The sequence below is a fragment of the Pseudophryne corroboree genome, chromosome 3 (assembly GCF_028390025.1).
Source record: "Pseudophryne corroboree isolate aPseCor3 chromosome 3, aPseCor3.hap2, whole genome shotgun sequence".
Taxonomy (NCBI): Eukaryota; Metazoa; Chordata; class Amphibia; order Anura; family Myobatrachidae; genus Pseudophryne; species Pseudophryne corroboree.
Window position 1 is genome coordinate 283,993,090 of NC_086446.1, and position 24,233 is coordinate 284,017,322.

General features: G+C 46.9%; 1 protein-coding gene across 1 annotated transcript in view; it reads left to right on the forward strand.

Moving 5' to 3' along the window:
* PTK6 (protein tyrosine kinase 6) overlaps positions 1 to 10,458 on the forward strand; it is a 62,491-nt gene extending 52,033 nt beyond the window's left edge. The window contains exons 7-8 of the mRNA XM_063963137.1: positions 8,252 to 8,405; positions 10,022 to 10,458. Of these exons, the coding sequence (XP_063819207.1) occupies positions 8,252 to 8,405; positions 10,022 to 10,260 (393 nt within the window). The 3' untranslated portion in view covers positions 10,261 to 10,458. The remainder of the gene's footprint in view (positions 1 to 8,251; positions 8,406 to 10,021) is intronic.
* Positions 10,459 to 24,233: the final 13,775 nt, after the last annotated feature.

Consider the following 24,233-nt stretch of genomic DNA (forward strand, 5'->3'; position numbering starts at 1 on the left):
TTGCCTCCTGCGAGGATCTGCAGTACGGAAGGTTTCATGCTCGATCCTTTCAATTGGATCTCTTGGACCAGTGGTCGGGATCTCACCTACATATGAACCAGAGGATACATCTGTCACCGAAAGCCAGGATTTCGCTCCTCTGGTGGCTGCAACTACCACACCTTCTGGAAGGACGAAGGATCGGAGTTCAGGACTGGATCCTTCTGACCACGGATGCAAGTCTAAGAGGTTGGGGAGCAGTTGCTCAAGAGGATACCTTCCAAGGAAGGTGGTTAAGTCAAGAATCCCTTCTTCCAATAAACATCCTGGAGCTAAGAGCCATATACAACGGCCTTCTTCAAGCAGCACACCTCCTGCATGATAGGGTTGTTCAGGTACAGTCGGAAAACGTGACTACAGTGGCCTACATAAACTGACAAGGCGGAACGAAGAGCAGCGCTGCAATGTCAGAGGTGACAAGAATCCTCCTCTGGGTAGAAAGGCACGTTGTAGCCTTGATGGCCTCCCGCAACAACAAGAAGCTGAGGAGGTATTGTTCCAGGTTGAGAGACCCACAGTGGATGCACTAGTAACACCGTGGATGTAGACGTCAGTGTATGTGTTCCCTCCACTTCCTCTGATTCCAAAAGTTCTACAACTGATAAAAAGAACAAAGGTTCTGGCAATCCTCATTGCTCCAGACTGGCCAAGGAGGGCTTGGTACGCGGATCTGCTGGATCTACTGCTGGAAGATCCAAAGCCTCTTCCTCTTCGGGAGGATCTTCTACTGCAGGGGCCGTTCGCTTATCAAGACTTACCATGGTTACGTTTGATGGCATGGCGGTTGAGCGTCAGATCTTAGGTCGGAAGGGTATTCCGAGCGAGGTTATTCCTACCTTGATACAGGCTAGGAAGGGTGTAGCATCTAAACATTACCATCGAATTTGGAAAAAATGTGTCTTGGCGTGAATCCAAGAAATTTCCTGCGGTGTAGTTTCAACTTGGACGGTTTCTCCTTTTCCTGCAAGCAGGTGTGGATATGGGCCTGAGATTGGGCTCCATTAATGTCCAGATCTCAGCTTTATCCATTTTCTTCCAGAAACAATTGGCTGTCCTCCCTGAGGTTCAGACCTTTTTGAAAGGGGTTCTGCACATCCAGCCTCCCTTTGTGGTGCCAACGGCACCCTGGGATCTTGATGTGGTGTTACAGTTCCTGTAATCGGACTGGTTTGAGCCTCTACAGGAGGCTGAAATCAAATTTCTCATGTGGAAGGCGGTCACTTTGTTGACCTTAGCTTCTGCTCGACGTGTGTCGGAATTGGGGACTTTGTTCTGTAAAAGTCCCTATCTGGTCTTCCATGAAGATAGGGCGGAACTTAGGACTCGTCCTCAGTTCCTTCCTAAGGTTGTGTCAGCTTTTCATATCAACCAACCTATTATGGTGCCAGTGGCTACTGACTCCACAATTGCTTCAAAGGCCGTGGATGTTTGAGGGCTTTGAAGATTTATATGAAGAGGACGGCTCGTCATAGAAAATCTGACTCTGTTTGTCCTCTATGATCCCAAGAAAATTGGGTGTCCTGCTTCAAAGCAGACGATTTCACGCTGGATCAGGTTCACTATCCAGCATGCATATTCTACGGTAGGATTGCTGTGTCCAAAATCTGTTAAGGCCCACTCTACTCGTAAGGTGGGTTCTTCCTGGGCGGCTGCCTGGGGTGTCTCGGCTATATAGCTTTGCCGAGCAGCTACTTGGTCTGGGTCGAACACGTTTGCTAAGTTTTACAAGTTCGATACTTTGGCCTCTGATGACCTCAAGTTTATTGAAGCAGTTCTGCAGAAGCCTCCGCGCTCTCCCTTCTGTTCTGGGAGCTTTGGTACATCCCCTTGGTACTAATATGGACTCCAGCATCCTCTAGGACGTAACAGAAAATAGGATTTTAATTAACTACCGGTAAATCCTTTTCTCGTAGTCAGTAGAGGATGCTGGGCGCCCGCCCAGCGCTTTGTTTTACTGCAGTGATTATTTAGTTCAGTACTGCCTGGTTTATAGGTAAGTTCTGCGTTTTTTACTATTTCAGTACTGTTTCAGCTGTTGCTGAGTTTATCTGGCATGTTGGCCAGATTTGCCTTGTTGTGTGAGCTGGTATGAAGCTCGCCACTATCTATGTATTTCCTTCTCTCAAAGTATGTTGTCTCTTCGGGCACAGTTTCTAGACTGAGTCTGGTAGGAGGGGCATAGAGGGAGGAGCCAGCCCACACTGTTAAACTCTTAAAGTGCCAATGGCTCTTGGTGGACCCATCTATACCCCTTGATACTAATATGGACCCCAGCATCCTCTACGGACTACGAGAAAAGGATTTACTGGTAGGTAATTAAAATCCTATTTTCAGTGCACAGGAATAACAATCATCTGCCTCCAGGGCTGCCCCTAAGAATTATGAACCACTTGACAAGTTTTGATTCTGGCCCTACCTCCTTGATAGAGGTGTTAGAAAAATTTTATATCTCAATGTATAATGAATATGATCTAATTTTTTTTTTCATTTGAATTATGTTTTGGAATGAATAAACCAAACAATTGCACAATATGAGTGGAAAACTTTGCATTTCCAGTTAATGCAGCTGGTTAGAAGATCAGCTGTAGATTTTAAATTATGCAGAAGAAAATAAAGAGAACTAGTCTCCTGGTGGTATGCCAATTCCACCCTCCTGGTGCTAATATTAAAATTATATATAATATAAGGTGATACAGGTAGAGCATCCCTTATCCAAAATGCTTGGGACCAGAAGTATTTTGGATATCGGATTTTTCCGTATTTTGGAATAATTGCATACCATAATGGGATATCATGGTGATGGGACCTAAGTCTAAGCACAGAATGCATTTATGGTTTATATACACCTTATACACACAGCCTGATGGTCATTTTAGCCAATATTTTTAATAACTTTGTGCATTAAACAAAGTGTGAGTACATTCACACAATTCATTTCTGTTTCTTATACACCTTATACACACAGCCTGAAGGTCATTTAATACAATATTTTTAATAACTTTGTGTATTAAACTAAGTTTGTGTACATTGAGCCATCAGAAAACAAAAGTTTCGCTATCTCAGTCTCACTCAAAAAATTCCGTATATACTCAACCTGTATATGTAAAAAGTAAATTCAATACACTGCAGCGTATGTTTTAAGACTTGGTTAGAGTCTTCAACATGTATAAGTGAGTGGATAATTAAAACATCGCGCTGTGAAATGCTCAGTTATTATTTTAAAAAAACAAATAACAAATATAAAAAGTAAAAAATATATATAAAAAATATATAGTAGCTATGTATATATCAGTGATGAGGTCGGGAGACTTCCGCAAATATCACATAAAATACATTTATTTCATGACACATATTAAAAACAAAAACCTAAAATACTAATCACATATCTCCTATATAATAGCCTAGATCTGTGACTTTGTGACTCATTTGCTAACGCTGGGCGGAGTCACAACACTGGGCGGAGTTAGTCAAATGAGTCACAGATCTGGGCAAATCTATAGGAGACTAGGAGCAGAAGCAGATAGTATGGGCATGGCACAGGCAGGGGTGCATACCTCCCAGCTTTCTTCAGGGAGACAGGGGTGCATACCTCCCAGCTTTCTTCAGGCAGAAGGAGGGACAAACGTGTGTCGGAAAGGGGGCGTGGTCAACGAAAAGGGGCGTGGCTTCACGGGAGGGCCCTTGTTTTCATCAGTGAGGGGGCATGCCTCCAGGGGCGGATTATGGCTTCACGGGAGGGCCCTTGTTTTCATCAGTGAGCTGCTGGCATGCCTCCAGGGGCGGATTATGAGTCCGGGGGCCCAGGGCACTTGAGACAGGGGAGCCCTATCTCATTGATGTGCCTGCTGTAGGGCTGGGGGCGTGGCCTAATCGCGGGACGCGGGACCACGCCCCCTAATGCAAATTCCGGGATTTTTTTTTTTATATGGAATTTTGGCCCCTCAGCTAGGGCTAAATCCAGAGGTGGTGGTCGCTCCCCCCTACACACCCGCACAGGCAGAAGAAAGCAGGGAGACTGCTGCCTCCCTGCAACACCACAGACCTGCCAACACGCAGCAGCGTGTGTTGACTGTAGCACAATACTGCCGCTGTTGCTGGCAGGACGGGGGAGCTTCTGAGCTGGGACAGAGCTACTCCATCCGGGGGGCCCCCTAAAACTGTGGGGCCCACGGTACGTACCCCCTGCCCCCCCCCTTAATCTGGCTCTGCTGCCGAACCCCGGGACAGTTGGGAGGTATGGGGGTGTGTGAGGGGGTATGCCGTACAGACAGACGGGCACCGGCTCACTGTGTGCTTGACCCCCCACATCAGCATACTCAGCAGGGTCTCTCTGGCGCGGAGGAGCGTCACTTTCTAGCACACTCCACGCTTCTTAGCTGCAGTTTTGTGGGGCACCTGCCGCTGTGCAGGTTCCGTACTGCCTCTGTTATCTCCAGCCCCGGCAACCCCACCGCTAGCTGCAGCGCTGCCGCCCGCAGTGAAGTGCGGCCAGCTCCTTCACACACTTTAGCCAGCAGGTAGCGCTGCAGAAGTCCGAGTTGCTTGCAGGCTCCAACCCCCTCCTCCCTCCAGCCGCAGCGTCTCCTGGGAGCTAACCAGTCACTCCCAGTCTCCCCTTACCACAGTGCCCAGCAGCCGCGAGGTCCGCGCCGCGTGCATGCTATGACCCCCTCCTCCCTCCAGTCGCAGCGTCTCCTGGGGGCTAACCAGTCACTCCCAGTCTCCCCTTACCACAGTGCCCGGCAGCTGCACAAGGTCTGCGGTGTGTGACTTAGGAGGGGGAGAGGGATGCTGACGGGCAGAGGAAGCAGGACTCCAGCCTGAGAGAGTCAGCCATGCCAAGTCTCCACCAGCAGCAGATCCCAACAGGTTGGAGTGGAACAGCAGCAGCCAGCAGCAGTGACTCATCTGTCTGTCACCACTGTTTTGTCCCTAATACCAATCTCTCCCGTGCCCTGTGTTCTGCCATGTCCCTGTCACCCCTGGCCTTGCCCTGTCACCCTTATCCTGGCCCTTTTACCCTTATGCTGGCCCTGTTACCCCTATCCTGGCCCTGTTACCCCTGTGCTTGCCCTGTCAACCCTATACTGGCCCTGTCACCCCTGTCCTGGTCCTGCCGCCCATACCCTGGCCCTGTCACCCCTATCCTGTCCCTGTCATTTCTGTCATAGCCCCGTCGCCCCTGTCCTGGCCCCGTCACCCCTGTCCTGGCCCCGTCACCCCTGTCCTGACCCCGTCACCCCTGTCCTGGCCCCGTCACCCCTGTTCTGACCCCGTCGCCCCTGTCCTGGCCCCGTCGCCCCTGTCCTGGCCCCGTCGCCCCTGTCCTGGCCCCGTCACCCCTGTTCTGACCCTGTCACTTCTGTCCTGGCCCTGTTACTGCATGCCCTCCAACTACCTTTTTGGCAGGTACAGTACCCGCAGCGCCTCCAGACCCCTCCTCAATGCACCACACCTCCGCACCTTCCCCTCCACCACATGCGACACTCCACCCCTCCCCCACACGCTGTGCCACCCGTGGCTTCCATTCCTCTGCCCCTCCACCACCCACAGCACCTCCAGACCCCTCCACCATCCACCCCCCATATATGTCTCCCCCCACACCTGCCCCCCTCCACCCGCAGCATCTTCAGACACCCTCCTCCATCTGCGGTCCCCCCCTCACATACCCTGCCCCACCCCTGGCACCCCCGCCCCTTCCCATCCCACAGCACCTACGGAACCCTTCACCCATCCGCAACATCCCCGCACCTGCCCCTGTCCCACCTGTGGCACCCCTGCCACTCCCCCACCTACAGTGCCTCCGGATCCCTCCCCCCTCTGCAGCCCCCACTCCTCTGCCCCTCCCCCACCCGCAGCACCTCCCGACCCTTCCCCATCCGGCCCCCCCCCCGCATCCGCCCCCTCCACCCGCAGCATCTACAGACACCCTTCCCCATCCGCAGTCCCCCCCGCACCTGCTACATTCTGTACATCGTGCCCTGCAGGTGTGGTTCACGCCGTCGCAAGGGGCTGCGCCTCCTTCACCATCACACGCCCTTTCATTGTGCAATATTTAACCACTAACAAAGGAATGCAAGTAATACTCCATATAACACAAATATTGAACCCCAGAAAGGCATGCAAGGGTTAAGGGGGCGTAGCCCCTTGCGATGGTGTGAAGAGCGCCCGTAGGGCGCGATGAAGCACCTAGTATATATATATATATATATATATATATATATATATCCATGGAAGTCCTGCACTCACGTCCATATATAATCAACTTTGGGGTGCACCCAGTAGAATCCACACAATCTCTGTAGATCAACACATATAGTAGTAGTTCCAGTTTCCTGGGGGGCACTCTCCTTTGCACATCATCCAACGAAATTTCTTAATTCACAATAGGCTTTATTGGGTCTCACAATCGGCTTTATTGGGTCGACGTTTCGGCTCAATGAATGGAGCCTTTATCAAGACAAGCCATACATATAATCATATTGTCAAATGATCGTAACCTATACAAATAACAAATACATAGAATGAATAAATACAATCAGTCTCACGGGCCCAATCAGAAAATCACCACTAAAGTGCAATTCGCATAATTACAAGATATTAATCACATGATACTTAAATCTCACTCTCTATTTTTCATCTCAGTGGGTATACTTGTAAGTGAGATATCCACATCTGGTTGTATCACTACCTCCTGGCACTTTTTTCTTGTAATTATGCGAATTGCACAATAAAGCCGATTGTGAGACCCAATAAAGCCTATTGTGAATTAAGAAATTTCGTTGGATGATGTGCAAAGGAGAGTGCCCCCCAGGAAACTGGAACTACTACTATATATATATATATATATATATATTTCATATATCAAAAAGGGACTATCCCTAATCAACACACAAATGAATAGATGTAACTTTTTAAATTGTTCTATAAATGCATGTGCAACGATTATTGTGAATGAGTTGCTGAAGTCCTTAATAGGCAATGTGTAATAACTGTAGCAAAAAGTCTCTTGCACTGGGTCCACACAGTACAAAGTTACTTTGTATGCCGGCGTCCCGGCTACAATGTGAAGACAGTTCAAAGACATAATGAAAGCGGTGCTGTATAGTTACCACTGTTGCCTCCTGCTAAAGTAGCGTGTCTGTCCCTTTTCACCCAGTGGTGAGGCCGTCACCGCCCCGGGTGATGTGCGCTGGGATGGAATATCCAGAGGGGTGGAATGCAGGCTCTCGTGTAGAATGTGCTCACCGTAAAAGCTCTGTTTGCTCCGTTTGCTAACAGCCAGATGACAGCGGTGATAGATTAGCCTGCGGCTGCGGGAGCACAACCCCTCACTCGGATAAATGCGGCAGTGGGCAGTGATCCAAGCTTTCTATTTTGTGTAGTGGTAAACCAGTGAAATACTATTTCAGGAGTGTAGCGTCAACGCGTTTCGTCCCACAATGCCTTGGGACTTCCTCAAGACACTCATCACTGATATATACATAGCCACTATATATATATATTTTTTATATTTGTTATTTAAATTATGCTGTAACTTTTACTGTGCTCTAAAAAAAACAACTGTAATAGAATTATATTAAGTAACAGCACAGCTCCCAAGACATTGGGCGGCCCCAGGTACTGGGCAATGTGGTAATGGGAGGGGTGTGGACACACCATCTGAGGCCACATGCAAAGCCACTGTGCAGAGTGGGGTGGCTCCCTGCCATCTTGGGGCATGGGTACATTTCCTATACTTCCCTAATCCCAGAAATTACCTTCCATACTTCCCTACCCCATAGAGTACCTTCTATACTTCCGTACCCCCAGAGATTACCTTCTATACTTCCCTACCCCCATAGAATACCTTCTATACTTCCCTACCCCCAGAGAGTACACAACCCCACCCTCTTGTGTCACCTGAGTAGCAGGTCTGTATATCTATGGTGGCTAATTACACGTTACATATGACAATGCAGCCGTGACACATGTAGTACTCAGTAGTGTGTTTGAAATCTGCTGGTCACCAAAGAATATAGATACATTAATAGCTAGGGTGCCCTATGATGCCTTCTGACAGGCCATCTGAATTGTATTCACTCTGACCCATCTAATAGGTGGCATTACCTGCCTAAACTCTTGACTCTGAAAAGGGTCTTTTTTACACTAAGGTCCACTTTATACATCAATATTATATTATTTTAAGAATTTCGATCCTCTCTTCTTACAGGATGAATGCTACATGTCAAATTCTAAACAAATCCCTTACAAATGGACGGCCCCTGAGGTGCTGGCCTATGGTCGTTTCACCCTTAAGTCAGATGTTTGGTCCTTTGGTGTTTTATTGTTTGAAATCATGTCCAGAGGGATGATCCCATACCCAGGTAATTAGTATTCCCTTTGATTTAGAAGGTGCCAAAATAGTCAATAGTATATGTATATGTAATGACAGATATAAGCCACTAACATAGGTAGGTAATGTGTGGCACTTATAGTTCTACAACTGTTGGGTGGCAGTTGTAGTACTGTAAGTGCTAGCACTCCCTTCCAACCTTGAGCCAATTATTATTGAACTACAAGTTGCAACGTCACTGTATTTCCAACAACAGCTTCCGAGCAACATACAGTGTTACCTGCTTTTGTGTCAGAATAAGCAGAGGCAGATGGGATCTTTAGCAGAAAAAGAAGTAATCTTGGCTTTGACAAGCTGACTCCCTTTTTTTCATCAAATAAAAATAACTACTTATGCCGTGTGTTTGCAAGCTATGTAATATCGGGTAAAGTGTCGTTCACCAACAGTACAAAAGGTTGTCTTGGTAACTATGGTAAACATTGGAAGGTGCACAATAGTTTATCACAGAAAGTAGTTAAGTAAAAAAAAATAAAAAAAATACCCTTGGGGGTACATGCTTTAAATGTAGTTCAACCTGTGAACCTTTCTTTAAATGGCGAATAGAAAGCTAGATAAAGCAGTTGTACTTATACTGTATTGTATAACTTTGTGGTATACGACAAACACTGGCTTTCACTGTGCACTGTGTTTCCAAGATGTGTTAGTGTATACATTATTACAGGGTAGCGTCTGCTTGGCTTGACTTGACCATACAGTAGGTCATTCTCTTCTCTGCACCTCAAGGACAATTAGCATTTACTACCAGACATGTATAAAACCCTGTTAAGTTGTAGTTATATATAAATGGGTAGGAGATATACCAAGATATAAAATAATTTTCTCATCTGCCAATCCAAATGACTTTTGACGAAACCAAGTCAGTATGGATGGTGTAATGGTTAGCATTACTGCCTCACAGCACTGAGGTCATGGGTTCAATTCCCACCATGGCCCAAACTGTGCGGAGTTTGTATATTCTTCCCGTACTTGCGTGGGTTTCCTGCGGGTACTCTGGTTTCCCCTACATTCTAAAAAATATACTGGTAGGTTAATTGGCTCCTAACAAAATTAACGCTAGCGTGATTGTGTGTGTGTGTGTACATGTGGTAGGGAATATAGATTGTAAACTCCACTGGGGCAGGGACTGATGTGAATGGTTAAATATTCTCTGCAAAGCGCTGCGGAATATGTGTGTTCTATGTAAATAACTAAATAACTAGTAATAATAATAATAATAATGTTAAAAGTAGAAAAATCATAGGACTGATTTACAGTAGGGATGAAAAAAAAACATAAATAGCTAAGTAAGACAGGGTATACGTTTAATTTGCCAACTGTCGGGATCCTGGAGTTCAGGATACCGGCACCGGAATCCTGACAGTTGGCAATGCCAGCAGCCAGAATACCGGGGAAACACGATACCCATAGAGTAGGAATACAATCTGTGGCAAGGGGACTCTTTGAGCTCGCCCCGCTGCCAGCATACTGGCGGCTGGTATGCCGCTGTCGGTGTACTTCCGGCCAGCAGTAAATCCTACTGAACCCTAAGACAGATACAAATTCTATACAGAGAAGAGAGAGATAACTTCTTTGTCATGCTTTCCGTAGGTATGTCTAACTCAGAGTTGTTTGGGTTCCTCAAAAAAGGCCAGCGCATGGAAGCTCCACCAAACTGCTCCGATAAAATCTACAATGTCATGCTGGAGTGTTGGGAAGAAGACCCCAAAAAGAGGCCGACATTTAGCGAGCTGAAGCCGTATATCGACAACCTGTCAAATTATGAGGCCTCAGAAGTTTCTCCCAAACCTTCCAAAACAAAAGGATGGCTGGCCAAGCTTAAGAAATAACTGAGCCCATTGACTAATGCGCTGAACTTCACCAACAGCACAGCTACAGGGAGATGATAAGCGTACAGTGGAAGAGTGCCCCTGATTGACACCAAGTAGATCTTCCAATCATCACATCATAAAATGTTTAGCAAAATTGAGTGTCATGCAAAAATGTTAAAGATAATTAAGATTATTAAAATGAAATGTCCACCTCTATTCTGTTTGAAACTGTATTTCAAGGGGGGTTAATCAGTGTAGCTCGCTATTTTGAGAAATCACAAATGACCGATTTTTGTTCATCTGCGCATGCACTGCATTTGCATTGTGCGCATTCTTCCACTATGCAATTGCATCTCAGATCGCATAATGATTGACCGGTGGTGGGCTGTCAGGGGTGGCGATGCGGCGTTGGTGGGGAGCGCTGTAGGAAACGCATGCATGTTATGGCCATTTTAGGGGCAGCCGGATGATGTCTCCTGCATTCTCTGTGACGGGAAACATAGCGCCAGACCACCTGCACACACAGCCTGGCTGCGTATGCAGGGGGTCTATATCTATTTTGTGATTCCTGCGATGCAAGCGCATTTTAAATGTGATCGTAACGCAGGGTGGTGCTAGACATTCTGAGTGGTCTTGCCCTGTGTTGGGTGGGCCCCTGCATGTATTTTGTGTTTTTAGCAAAACTGCTGCTGAGTCTGAATAACCCTCTATATAAATTGTCTAGCGCTTCTTCCGTAAACATACAGTAAGCTGTGCTATGAATTTAGGTTATCTAGCAAACTGTCACAGGTAGTATAGAGATCATTGCACATACAACATATTATTATTTCCCAACCCAGCATGGTGTCTCTTTTCTTGGCATTGGCTGATTTGGAGCAAACAAGACTCCTCAAGCATGTTGCACCATAGTTTAACCCCCAGCCACTCTCTATGTCCCCACATATGTGGGGACATAAGGTTTTCAAAGATTATACCATACAAATTGAGGCAGCCTGTTGTGTCATAAGAAGGTAGCCACACACACAAGACAATGGAAGTCCTATTTGAAGCCCCTTTATCCAATATACCAACCATCACCAGCTGCCACAGTTGTATTATTATTATTATACTTTATTTATATGGCGCCACATGGAATCCGCAGCGCCCAATTACAGAGTTAACAAATAAACAAAACATGAAGACAGTGACTTACAGTTCAATACAATATAGGACAAGTACAGGGTATATAAACACAGCTGCATCAGTAAACAGCACTGAAATAAGTATCAGGGTGGCAGAAAACCAAAGGATTTGATGCCATCAAAGGGAGTATTGAAAAGATGATAGGTTAAGTAAGAGATGTAAAAGCAGATGAAGGAAGAGGACCCTGCTCATGAGAACTTACATTCTAAAGGGGAGGGGCACACAGACAGGTGTGACACAGATGGGGTAGAAAGTGAGCGTGGGCTACAGAAGGCTTAGGATAAGAGATGGCTGGGTTTGATGAAGAAGTGTGTCTTGAGAGCCCTTTTGAAGTTTTGTAACGAGGTGGAGAGTCTGAGGGGGAGAGGTAGAGAATTTCAGAAAAAGGGAGCAGCACGTGCATAATCTTGGAACTAGGAGTGGGAGGAGGTAATCAGAAGGCAGGAGAGGTGACGAGCATTAGCAGAGCAAAGAGGATGGGCGGGAGTGTAAAGGGAGATAAGGTCAGAGATCTAACTGGGAGAGGAGTGGGTGAGGGCTTTGTAAGTGAGTGTGAGAAGCTTGAAATGTATTTTGAAGGGGAAGGGGAGACAGTGAAGGGCTAGTAGGAGAGGGGAGGTGGATGTAGTGTGCTTGGTGAGGAAGATGATCCGGGCAGCAGCATTGAGGATTGATTAAAGTGGAGAGATGTATGTGTTAGGGATGCCAGTCAGGAGGAGATTACAGTAGTCCAGTCTGAAGATGACCAGTGAATGGATAAGGGTCTTGGTGGCATCCTGGGTGAGAAAATGACAGGTTTGTGATAGGTGCTGAATGTGTTGTATGAAGGAGAGGGAGGAGTCAAGAATTACTCCAAGACAGCGCACTTTGGGGGCTAGAGGAGATAGTAGTGCCATCGATAGATAATGAAATTGTGGGAGGTGAGGTTGTGTGGGAGGGTGGGAAGATGATCAGCTTAGTCTTAAACATGTTAAGTTTAAGAAAGGGCTGGGACATCCAAAAAGAGATAGCAGAGAGACAGTTGGATACACGAGTGAGGAGAACAGGAGAGAGGTCAGGGGAGGAAAGGTAGATTTGTGTGTCATCAGCATAGAGATGATATTGTAAGTCAAAAGAGCTAATGAGTTCTCCTAAAGAGGATGTATAGAAAGAGAAGAGGATCAAGAACAGAGCCTTGGGGGACACCTACAGTTAGTGGAAGTGTGTGTGTGTGTGTGTGTGTGTGTGTGTGTGTGTGTGTGTGTGTGTGTGTGTGTGTGTTGGGGGGGGGGGGTGAAGCCATGAGAGGAGACCGAGAAGGAATGGTCAGAGAGGTAGGAGGACAGATAGGAGAGGGCATTATCATGCAGACCAGTGAAGGATTTGCAGAAGGAGAGGGTGGCCCACAGTGTCAAAAGCAGCAGAGAGGTCAAGGAGAATAAGCAAAGAGTAGTGACCCTTGGATTTAGCAAATAGGAGGTCATTGCAAACTGTTGTGAGGGCAGTTTCAGTGGAGTGGAGAGAACGGAAGCCAGACTGGAATGGGTCAAGTAGTGAGTGGAAGGAAAGAAAGGCAGTCAGGCAGTTATAGACAATACGTTCAAGGAGTTTGGAGGCAAAAGGAAGGAGAGATGGGTCGATAGTTGGAGAGAGTGTGTGGATCAAATGTAGGTTTTAAAAGAATAGGGGAGACGACTGCATGCTTGCAGGCAGAGGGGACAGTGCCTGATGATAGGGAGAGATTGAACAGGTGCGCAAGATGTGAGCAGGCAGAGAAAGAGAGAGGAAGTGGAGGAGGCGGGAGGGGATAGGGTCAAGTGGGGAGGTGAACGGGGGTGAGGAACAAATGAGGGCCATGACTTTCTCACCAGATACATGGGAGAAAGATGTCAGAGTTGGTAAGAGGGAAGGGGAGGGGTGGTAAGGAAAAGGAGGTGGCTGATTGCTGATTTTTTGGTGGGATGTGATGTCCTGACATTTGGAGTCAATTTTGGATGGGAAGTAAGTGGCAAAGTCAAGAGCAGAGAGTGAGGAGGGGAGACGAGGTGGGGGTGGGCAGAGAAGGGAGTTCAGAGTGGCAAAGAGGTGCCGGGGCTTGGAAGACTGGGAGGATATGAGGTTCTTGAAATATGACTGTTTAGCGAGGGAAAGGGCAGCACTGAATGATGAGAGCATAAGTTTGAAATGGAGGAAGTCTGTCATAGAGCACGATTTCCTCCACTGTCACTCGGCAGTACGTGAGCATTTTTGCAAATATCTGGTACATTTGGTGTGCCAGGGTTGAGGTGTTGATCTGTGAGGGTGAATAGTGGTTGGTGGAACGACAGAGTCAAGAGCATAAGTAAGGGAAGCATTGTATAGAGATGTGGCTTTTTCAGGGCATGAGAGAGACAGTATAGGAGAGAGTAGTGAGTTGAATAGGGAGGATAGGGAAGTGGTGTTAAGAGCCTCAATGTTGCATTTAGTGATGGTTGCCTTAGGGGGTAGAGGTGGAGTAGCAGAGAGAGATAAGTTAAAGGAGAAAAGGTGGTGGTCTGAAAGGGGAAATGGGGAGTTGGAGAAATCAGAAATATCAGAGCGGTGAGTGAAGACCAGATCCAGTGAGCTCCCATTCACATGGGAGGGGGCGGAGGTCCACTGGGAGAGACCGAGTGAAGATGTAAGATTAAGGAGTTTAGAGGCAGAGGATTTTGTTGGGGATATCAATTGGGTCAGTCACCTAAGATAATGGAGGGAAGTCAAAAGAGAGGAAGTGAGGAAGCAGGAAGCAAAGTTGTCAAGGAATTTAGATGGCATGCCAGGGGGGCAGTAAATGACAGCTACTCGTAGATGGACAGGTTGAAAGACGCGTATAGCATGGACCTCAAATGTAGAGAATGTAAGGGATGGTTCTGGGGTGATGAGTTGGTAGGAGAAGCTAGAGGGTAAAAGGATCCCAACACCACCGCCTAGGCGACCCCCAGGTCGGGGTGTATGTGAGAGCAGAGAGAGCAGACAGGACTTACAAGAATATGTTACAGCAAAATTACATTGGTACAGGTGAGAATTCAGATGTTTTTGGTAAGCTATAAACATAAATTTGAGTAGTTGCAGATGAAGTTGTAAGCTCTTGCAGTGTTCCTAACACACATTTTTTTTTTTAAATATATTTATTGGGTTTTTTCCACAAAAGACATAGAAAAAAACAATGCAGTACAGTACAATACAAAGTGCAGATGAAATATGTGTCTGGTACAGGTAGGCAACAGAGGGTAAGACTAAGCATTTGAGAACCACCACTGACGCCGTGGGTAAATTTAAACAGCGTGGGAAACCGTGTCAATGCAGCTGCACACCAACAGTAGTACATTTTGTCAAAAGTCCAGACCCAAAGTGCAATATACAGTATAAAATCTGCACATTAATACATACTAACAAAATTAATAATACAGCAACAGAGAAAGAAAGAAAAAAAGCAGAACAACAGAGACATGGATATGAATTAATAGGGAGGAGGAAGGGGGGGGGGGGTTGCAGATGCTAAAACCTGTGAAGCACGGTACACACATAAGTAGCGAAGGGACTATCCCGCTCCGTGCCAATGGGAATGGAACGAGTGTCACCTAGGGGCCAGAAGGGGATTATCACCAATAGAAATACATAATTTGCGATAAGAATCCCAACTAAGGTAGTCAAATATTTTTAGAACGTGGAGTTGTTGGGGAGATGGCAGAGAGTCAATATAGGGTCCCCACTTCTTGTAGAAACGCAGAGCATTACGGTCAAGGTCTGGGAGAGTAGATTGACGCTCAAAATATAACGTAGTAGTAAGAAGGGACTTGAGGTTAGCAAGAGAGGGAGAAGTTCTATACATCCAAAGATTTAAAATTTATTTCTTTCCCAAAGTCAGCAAAACGTACAGAAACGGGACATATTGAGCTTGAGAGGGGGGTAAACACCAGGCTGTAGTGTTAAGGCCAAGGAGCGCTGCTGGGTCCAGAGGGAGCACAATCTGGAAAGTAGATCTTACATACCACAGTATCTTATTCCAGAACCTTTTAATCTTTGGACAGTGCCAGAAATTGTGCATAAAAAGGGCATTCGGTGCTTTACACTTGAGAGAGTGTCCAGAGTCTGTAGAGACCATATGTTTATGCTGTCCTGGGGCAATATAAGCCCGATGTAAGAATTTAAAGTGGATTTCCTGAAGCTGAGCAGAATGCAGGGCTTTCAGGATAGAGGGGAGGGGGTAAAGGAAGCAGTTCACCTCCGGATCCCAGGACCACTCACTTGACCATTTAGATAACACAGGGGGTCAGAGAACATCAGGCTTGCTAGGTAACAAATCCTGGTACAACCAGCTGACTTTGTATGAAAGAGTCGGTAACGTGACCAATAAGGGGGACAGAGGGTCCATCCTCCGCTCGTGCACAGGAGGGATGGGGAGAGATTGTACAAAATGACGAACTTGGAGAAACATAAAGAAATCAGATGAGGGCACACCGTGTCTCTCGGCTAATTCCGCAAATGACAGCACAAGTCCACCCGGGTCAAATACGTCACGAATAAGGGCAATGCCCCTAGACTTCCACGCAAGGAATTTGGTATTGTCAAAAGGTGGAGTGAAACAGGGGTTTCCGCAAAAAGGAATAAAAGGGGAATATTCTGGGTTTCGGTGTAGAGCTTTGTTTATGGCTCCCCAAGAGCGGTAAGTATCCCAAAAAAGAATATTAGAACGCGCCAGAGATGGGAGGAGGGGTTTTGGGGTGTGTAGCAACGCCTTGAGATCATAGGGATACACAAGATCTTGCTCTACATCATAATTAACATATGAGGAGGTGCCTAATAGCCAATCCGAGATATATCTAAAATTCACAGCCCGGAAGAATACCAAGAGGTCAGGGACAGCCAGCCCACCCTTAGCGCGAGGAAGCTTAAGCTTAGGAAGAGAGATCCGAGATCTCTTATGGTTCCAAAGGAATTTAGAAAAGTTTATCATATAACAATAAATCTTTGCTAGGGGGCTGGATAGGGATCATCTGGAGGAGATAAGAGATTTTAGGGAATACAATGCTCTTCAGGATGGCTGCTCTCCCTAATAGAGAGACAGGTAGAGAGGACCAGGTGGACAGCAACTGTGACACCCTATGTAAAACCTCTGTATAGTTGGCCGAATATAAATCTGAGATATTTACTGGAAAATAAAAATATATACCCAAATATTTAAGTTTCGTAGTATTCATCTGGAATTGATTAAGGACAGGTGAGGTGCGCGTACAAGCAGCCGGAGTGAGGGGGAAGAGTTCAGACTTGGAAGCATTAACACGATACCCTGCAAAGGTACCAAACTCAGTAATGACTTGCATAATTGGTGGGATAGAGGTTTCAGGATTTGAAATAAAGAGGAGCATATCATCCGCGAATAAACTCACACGAAGCTCATGGTCACGGACCAGAACTCCAGAGTATCCGGGAAGGTGACGCAACTTAATAGCCAAGGGCTCTATGGTGATGGCAAATAAGAGTGGGGAGAGGGGGCAGCCCTGTCTGGTGCCCCTGTGAAGGGGAATGGGTGCAGATAAGTAGCCATTACACATAATACGGGAAGAGGAGGGGGAATATAAATTTCGGAGCATGTTGATCAGGTCCAGTGGAAACCCAAACTTCTCCAGCGTGGTATGCAGGTGATCCCAAGTAACAAGGTCAAACGCCTTCTCCGCGTCCAATGAAAGGACGTATTGGGGGTCTGGGTCTCCGCTGGAGTGCAACCAGCTAGCCGCTGCAAGAACTTTACGGATGTTATTAGTGGAATGCCTACCCGAGATTAAACCGGTTTGATCCGGATGAATAATTGAGGGAAGCACTCCCTTTAATCTGTCAGCAATAATTCTTGTAAAAAGTTTATAGTCAACATTGAGGAGAGAAATGGGGCGGTAGGAGCCGGGGAGATGTGGATCTCTCCCGGGCTTGGGAAGAAGACGGACCAGAGCATCATTAAAGTATAAAGGGAGGGAGTGAGAGGTTAGAATTGCATTAAACACCAGAACCAAAATATCCAGTAGTTTAGGCTGGAGCATTTTATAGAATTCGCCAGAGAACCCATCAGGTCCAGGGGCTTTTAAGGGTTTTAAATGTTTGATAGCATCCTCCACCTCCCGAGCAGTAATTGGGGAGCAGAAGCCCTCAGCAACCGAAGGCGGGATTTGGGGTAGGGAGACAGAATGCCAGAAAGAGGTTTTAGTGGGGCCATCAACAGGGGAATGGGCATAAATGTCCGTGTAAAATTCTGAGAGGAGTTGCGCCATGTCTACAGACTTAGTAGCCAACGAGCCATCATCGCGTTTAAGCGACTGGATCACAGAGGAAGGCACAGATCCCCGCTGAAGATTAGAAAGGAGACGGCCTGTTTTATTGCCAAATCTGTAAAAATGGTGGTTTTTGTGAAAGGTATGACGATCTCCCACTAGTGCTAATACAGTGTTAAATTGGGATTTACATTCTAAGTATGTTTTCTTTGAGGCAGGAGAGGGAGACTGTTTAAATTGTTGGTAAGCACCCGTTAAGCATCGTTGAGATGTTTTAAATTCAGAAAGAAACTGCTTCTTTCTCGAGGAAACATATTCCACAAGCCTACCCCGGAGAACTGCCTTGGAGGTCTGCCAAAACAGTAAAGGATCAGTCTCAAAAGTGCTTGCATTATCCAGTCTGAACTCCTCCCAAAATGCCTCCAACCTATTCCGAAACTGCAATGAGGAGGTGAAGGAAGTCGGGAAACGCCAACACTTAAAAGAGCCACGATCTAGCGAAGTAGTTAAGCAAACCCAGACCAAGGCATGATCAGAAAGGGATATCGTTTCCATCTGAGCCTCACTACTTTGAGGGATCAGAGAATCCGACAGCAATAAAAAATCAATTCTGGACAAGGTGCCATGGGCAGCCGAGAGACACGAATACTCCCTATCAGTAGGGTGAAGGAATCTCCAAGCATCAGTCAAATGTAATTGCTGGGCAAAGAAGGTGACACCTAGGGCAGGGGGAAGGCGTGCACGAGCGGAGGAATTTGAGTCCATATAAGCGGAGACCACAACATTGAAGTCTCCGCCCACAATCATTGGGAGAGACATAAATGGGCACAATTTAGTAATGAGACTCTTGAAAAATACCCTCGAATAAGAATTTGGGGCATAAACAGTACATAAAACATATTTGGTGTTATGAAGTAAAATCTCAAGAATAAGGAATCTACCAGCAGGATCACACAAAGAGGTGAGAACCTCTATATGGAGGGTGCGTTTAGCAAGGATAAGTACACCCCTCGCCTTAGAGGAGTAAGGAGCATCAGAAAGCACCTGCCAACCGAGGACACCCAGCTTTTGGGCCTCCGGGGAAAGAAGGTGCGTTTCCTGCAAAAACATTAGATCCATATACATTTTATTTAAATAAAGCAGTATTTTCTTCCGTTTGATGGGAGAGTGAATACCCCCTACGGTCCACGTACCCACTTTAATGGCAGACATAAGACATATGACAGGGGGCAATCACAAATGAAAACAACCTACAATCCCACAGGTAATGGAGAGGAGAGAGACACAGGAGGGAGGGAGGGAAGGGGTAGACAAAAAGACAATATAGACATAGAAATGAGAAAAAGAAACAAGACCCACCGGGGGGTCCTGCAATAACAATAAGAATGTGACTTCACGGTAAGTCAACTGGGGCAGTAACCGTATACAGCGAGGAGGACATTGCTCCTAGCCAATACCACTATATCGAGCAGCATAGGGGAGGGAGGGGGGGGGGGATGGGAGGAGAAGAGATGGGGGCATGGAGGTGAGGGCCAAGATAATATCAAACAGGTGGAGGTTGAACACAAAACAGGTAGCATGGACATATAACTTCACAAGAACAAACATGTATACATGGGAACGCATAACAGAGAATGCACTTATGTTACTCCAGAGGTTCATATACATCACCTATAGGACCAGCGTGGATGTGGTGAACAAGTCCAAATAGACCAACAGAGGATTACATAGTCCACAAGTTTAGGGAAAGAAAAATATGCGGCAACAGAGCAACAAGGGGAGAGGAGAGTTCAAAATCAGATTCAGGAGAGCACAGCTATTTCAGCGATGAGTCAGAGGTGGCGGCTTCCGAAAGATAAGCAGCAGCATCCTCTGGGGTATGAAAGTCCTTAAAGGATGTGCCGTCAAAGATCCTCAGGCGCGCAGGGTAGAGCAGTGCGAATTTTCGGCCCTCCTGGACCAATTTAGAGCATACAGGTGAGAATGCCTTGCGGAGTCTGGTGAGCTCCGGAGAAAAATACTGTAAGAGTAACAATTTGGCATCTTCCCAAACAAGATCCCGTACACGACTGGAAGCTGACCAGAGAGCCTCTTTATGGAGAAAGTTGAAACACCGGAACAATACAGCACGCGGTCGTGTTGAAGTGGAGGAGGGGCGGGTGGGGCCCGTTCTATGTGCACGTTCCACCACTAGGTCCGAGCAGACATCTGGTATTCCAAGAAGATCAGGAAGAGTATGCCAGAGGAAATGATAAAGAGCCTGTCCCTTAACCGACTCTGGAAGCCCGATAAGCTGAAGGTTATTGCGAATCAACCTATTTTCCAGGTCGTCGATCTTTGACCACACCAGGTTTTCAGATTTCTGCAGTTTAGCAGAGATATTAGAAAGTTCGGCGATTTGTTGGAAATTCTCACCAGCAGTATGTTCCACTTGCAAAACACGTTTAGACAGCTGTTTGTATTGGCTTTTGATATCCAGGACAGCCTGCTGTAATGCAGCAGCATGCAACTGTGTTTGTTCCTGGAATAAAGGCTGGACAGTTTCTTTTACCGCCCTGACAATGTCAGCATAGGATAACGGGTGCCCAGGTACATCTAAGGGCGATGGGGCCCCCGCAGCCGTGGAGCCCACCAGGGCAGGAGAGCAGGAGGGGGGAAGGGCTGCAGGAGCAGCGGGTGCAGCCGCTGAGCGGGCTCCGGCGTCTATGGAGGCCACGGCGGCCATTTTAGAAGCTGAGCCGTGGATCTCAGACCTGGTGTGGGAGTTCTTTCCCTGCATCACGGGGGCCAGAAAACGGTCCATACAGGGTGGCCGGAGCTGCAGGGGGTGAGCGGGTATGGCAGGCCGCTCAATGGACACCCAGAACGTGCAGTATGAGGTTGTTGATGGCGGCAGGCATCGGAGCTACACGAGCTGCGTGTCACTACATGCAATGCCGGAACCGGAAGTCTCCTAACACAGATTTAAATTATAAGTGTCCAGGTTACTCAGACTGGAGTAGTTTGATGTGTAGAGTAAGTGGACTCACATTTGTTTGAAAGCTGTCCTTTAGTGGTCCAGATTGTGGGTTGATTGTTCTCCTTCAGTTTAAAGTCAGTGTAATGTCATAATTATGTTTAAAATTGTAGCTATCCATTTGAATTAATTAGAGTGACCATATTATCCCTTTTACCTGGGACGCTCATGGATTACACAGGTTTTGTGACTGGCTGAGTTCAAGCCTACATTTCACCTAGGGAGTAATTCCAAGTTGATCGCAGCAGGAAATTTTTTTAGCAGTTGGGCAAAACCATGTGCACTGCAGGGGGGGGGGGGCAGATATAACATGTGCAGAGAGAGTTAGATTTGGGTGGGTTATTTTGTTTCTGTGCAGGGTAAATACTGGCTGCTTTATTTTTACACTGCAATTTAGATTGCAGATTAAACACACCACACCCAAATCTAACTCTCTCTGCACATGTTATATCTGCCCCACCTGCAGTGCACATGGTTTTGCCCAACTGCTAACAAAGTTCCTGCTGCGATCAACTCAGAATTACCCCCCTAGTTTTAATCAGCCACAGAACCTGTGTAATCCATGAGCGTCCCAGGTAAAAGGGATAATATGGTCACTCTAAATTAATGGACACAAGCCTATCGGCCCAAGCCTCCCTAATGCTCTTTAAGTAATGGGCCAAGCATGTGAATACACTGATTACATCCAAACTCCAATGAACCCTCCCCCAGCAATAGCTAGCAATAAAACAGTTTAAAGAAAAACAAGCTAACATACCAACCATCTAAGATTTAACAGAGTCATACCCTTATGCCTATACTCAGGAGATAACATTCCAATTTATCTATAGCAACCCATCATGTGCATCAGCAATCTAATACAAAAACAGATGCCTTATGCCAATAGCAATGCTATAATTCTTATCAGCCAATTTGCTAACTAGTATTTAAGTGTAATCAGCAGTGATAATCTGCAGCTCTCATTTTCACTATACCTAAGCAAGTATATTTTCACAAGCAGTCATTTGGTTGAAATGTTCTGCAGGAGGGTAGTAGATGCAATTACCTGTTGAAGAGTAGAATGAAGGAGGAGTCACTTCACAATCGATAGCAGATGTGACTAATATATCTAATTATGTCAGTGTAACGTCATAATCATATTTAAAACTGCACCTATCCTCTGAATAATATCCTTTGAGTTAATGGATCCAAGCAGTGGCGTAACTAGAAATTTTTCTCCCACAAGCCAAACAATTCCCTACCCCCCCCCCCCCCCCCAATAATTGACACTAGCAAAAGGGTGTGTGGCTACATTAAAATGGGTGTGGCTTCACTGAAAGGGGTGTGGCATTGCAGGAAAAGGCTACCTTATACCCCAGTTTTGCAACCTGCACGCCGAGACATTGGCTGCAGTGTCCCTGAGACATTATGCCACACACCATTATGGTGTGTGGTATAATGTCTCAGGGACACTGCAGCCAATGCCTGTGACACATTACGCCAGGCGTCACAATGCCCGTTATACATTATGCTACATACTACAATGCCCCTGAGATATTATACCACATACAATGCCCGTGATACAGTATACCACACACCGTCATGTCTGTGACACATTATGACACACCGCAATGCCCGTTATACATTATATCACACATTGCAATGCCCCTAAGACATTATACCACATACAATGCCCGTGATACAGTATACCACACACCGTCATGCCTGTGATACATTATGACACATACCGCAATGCCCGTTATACATTATACCACACACTGCAATGCCCCTGAGACATTATATCGCATACAATGCCCGTGATACAGTATACCACACACCGTCATGCCTGTGACACATTATGACACACACTGCAATGTCCAGTATACATTATACCACAATGTCCGTTATACATTATGCCACACATCGCAATGCCTGTTATATATTATGCCACACACCGCAATGCCCATTACACATTAAGCCCTACAATAAGGCTTCAAATTACTTTTAAATTACCTGATCGTTGCCAAGGGTTTCATGATCTTGGTTCCATGCACGGTGCCAGGGGTTTTCATGCTCAGGGTGTCATGCTTGTTGCCAGGGGTTTCATGCACTGGGTGTTACCCTTGTTGCCAGAGGTTTCATGCGCTGGGTGTTATGCTCATTGCCAGAGGTTTCATGCGCTGGGTGTCAAGCTCGTTGCCAGGGGGTAATGCTTGTTGCCAGGGATTTCATGCACTGGGTGTCATACTTGTTGCTAGATGTTTCATGCACTGGGTGTCAAGCACGTTGCCAGGGGGTAATGCTTGTTGCCAGGGATTTCATGCATTGGGTGTCATGCTTGTTAGTAATGCCTCCCAATCCGCCCCCAACTCTTTAGTGAGCCGCGGGCAATGCTGCCCGATCCCCCCTTCCCGCTGCCGCTGAAGGATGTTGTGAGCCGCGGGCACCGCTGCCCGATCCCCCATTTGCTACTGCCACGGCCGCGCCAGAGTAGCAAGGTGGCAGAGCTGGGTGCCGCGGCTAGCACTATGCGCTCCCGCGGGTCCTGTCACTTCCTAGACGCTAGAGGTCGAGTATGTACCTATAGCATGTCTCCTCCATGGCGGTGGCCATTTTGGAAGGGACATTTAGCAGATTGACATGCGGACGGCTAGTCCGTATGTCAATCTGCTCTGAATCAGTGGCAGCGCCCCGCAGCCCTGCGCCTCCAAGCCTCCGCAGTGGCTGCGGGGTTGGTAGTTACGCCACTGGACACAAGCCTATCGGCCCAAGCCTTCCACATACAGCAATGATGGACTAATATCACAGCAAAAGATGACATTGTAGCACATTGATCAAGGACTGCATTCACATATCAGGAACTAGTGGAATCGTGCTCAGAATAATCCTAACATTTTCTATAAACAGCTGGTATTGTAGGCTCAAATCATATGTTACATTTTTAGCTAGGGATTTTCCAGCGCTTGCAGTAACAGTGAGAAGTAATATATTTTCTCTTACGGCCTAGAGGATACTGGGGTTCATATTAGTACCATGGGGTATAGACGGGTCCACTAGGAGCCATGGGCACTTTAAGAATTTGATAGTGTGGGCTGGCTCCTCCCTCTATGACCCTCCTACCAGACTCAGTTTAGAAAATGTATCCGGAGGAGCCAGTCACGCTTGGGAAGCTCCTGAGGAGTTTTCTGCATTTATTTTCTATTTTTTATTTTCAGGCAGGTCTGGTTGGCACCAGACTGCCTGCTTCATGGGACTTAGGGGGGGAGACGGCCCAACCTACCTAGGGTTAATGGTCCCGGTCCCCGCTGACAGGACACTGAGCTCCTGAGGTCCTATTCGCAAGCCCCACCACGGCGAGCGTACAGACCCGCAGCACGCCGCCTCCCATAACAGAGCCAGAAGTCAGAAGAGTGGTGAGTTGGTGGCCGACGTCCCGGTTAGCGGGTCGCTGCCTGTAATGGCAGCATAAGGGTAGGAGCGCAGCGCTGACATGCAGGTTGCGCTCCAGGCGACAGAGACACTGTGTGACCGCTGTGAGGGGCGAGCTGAAG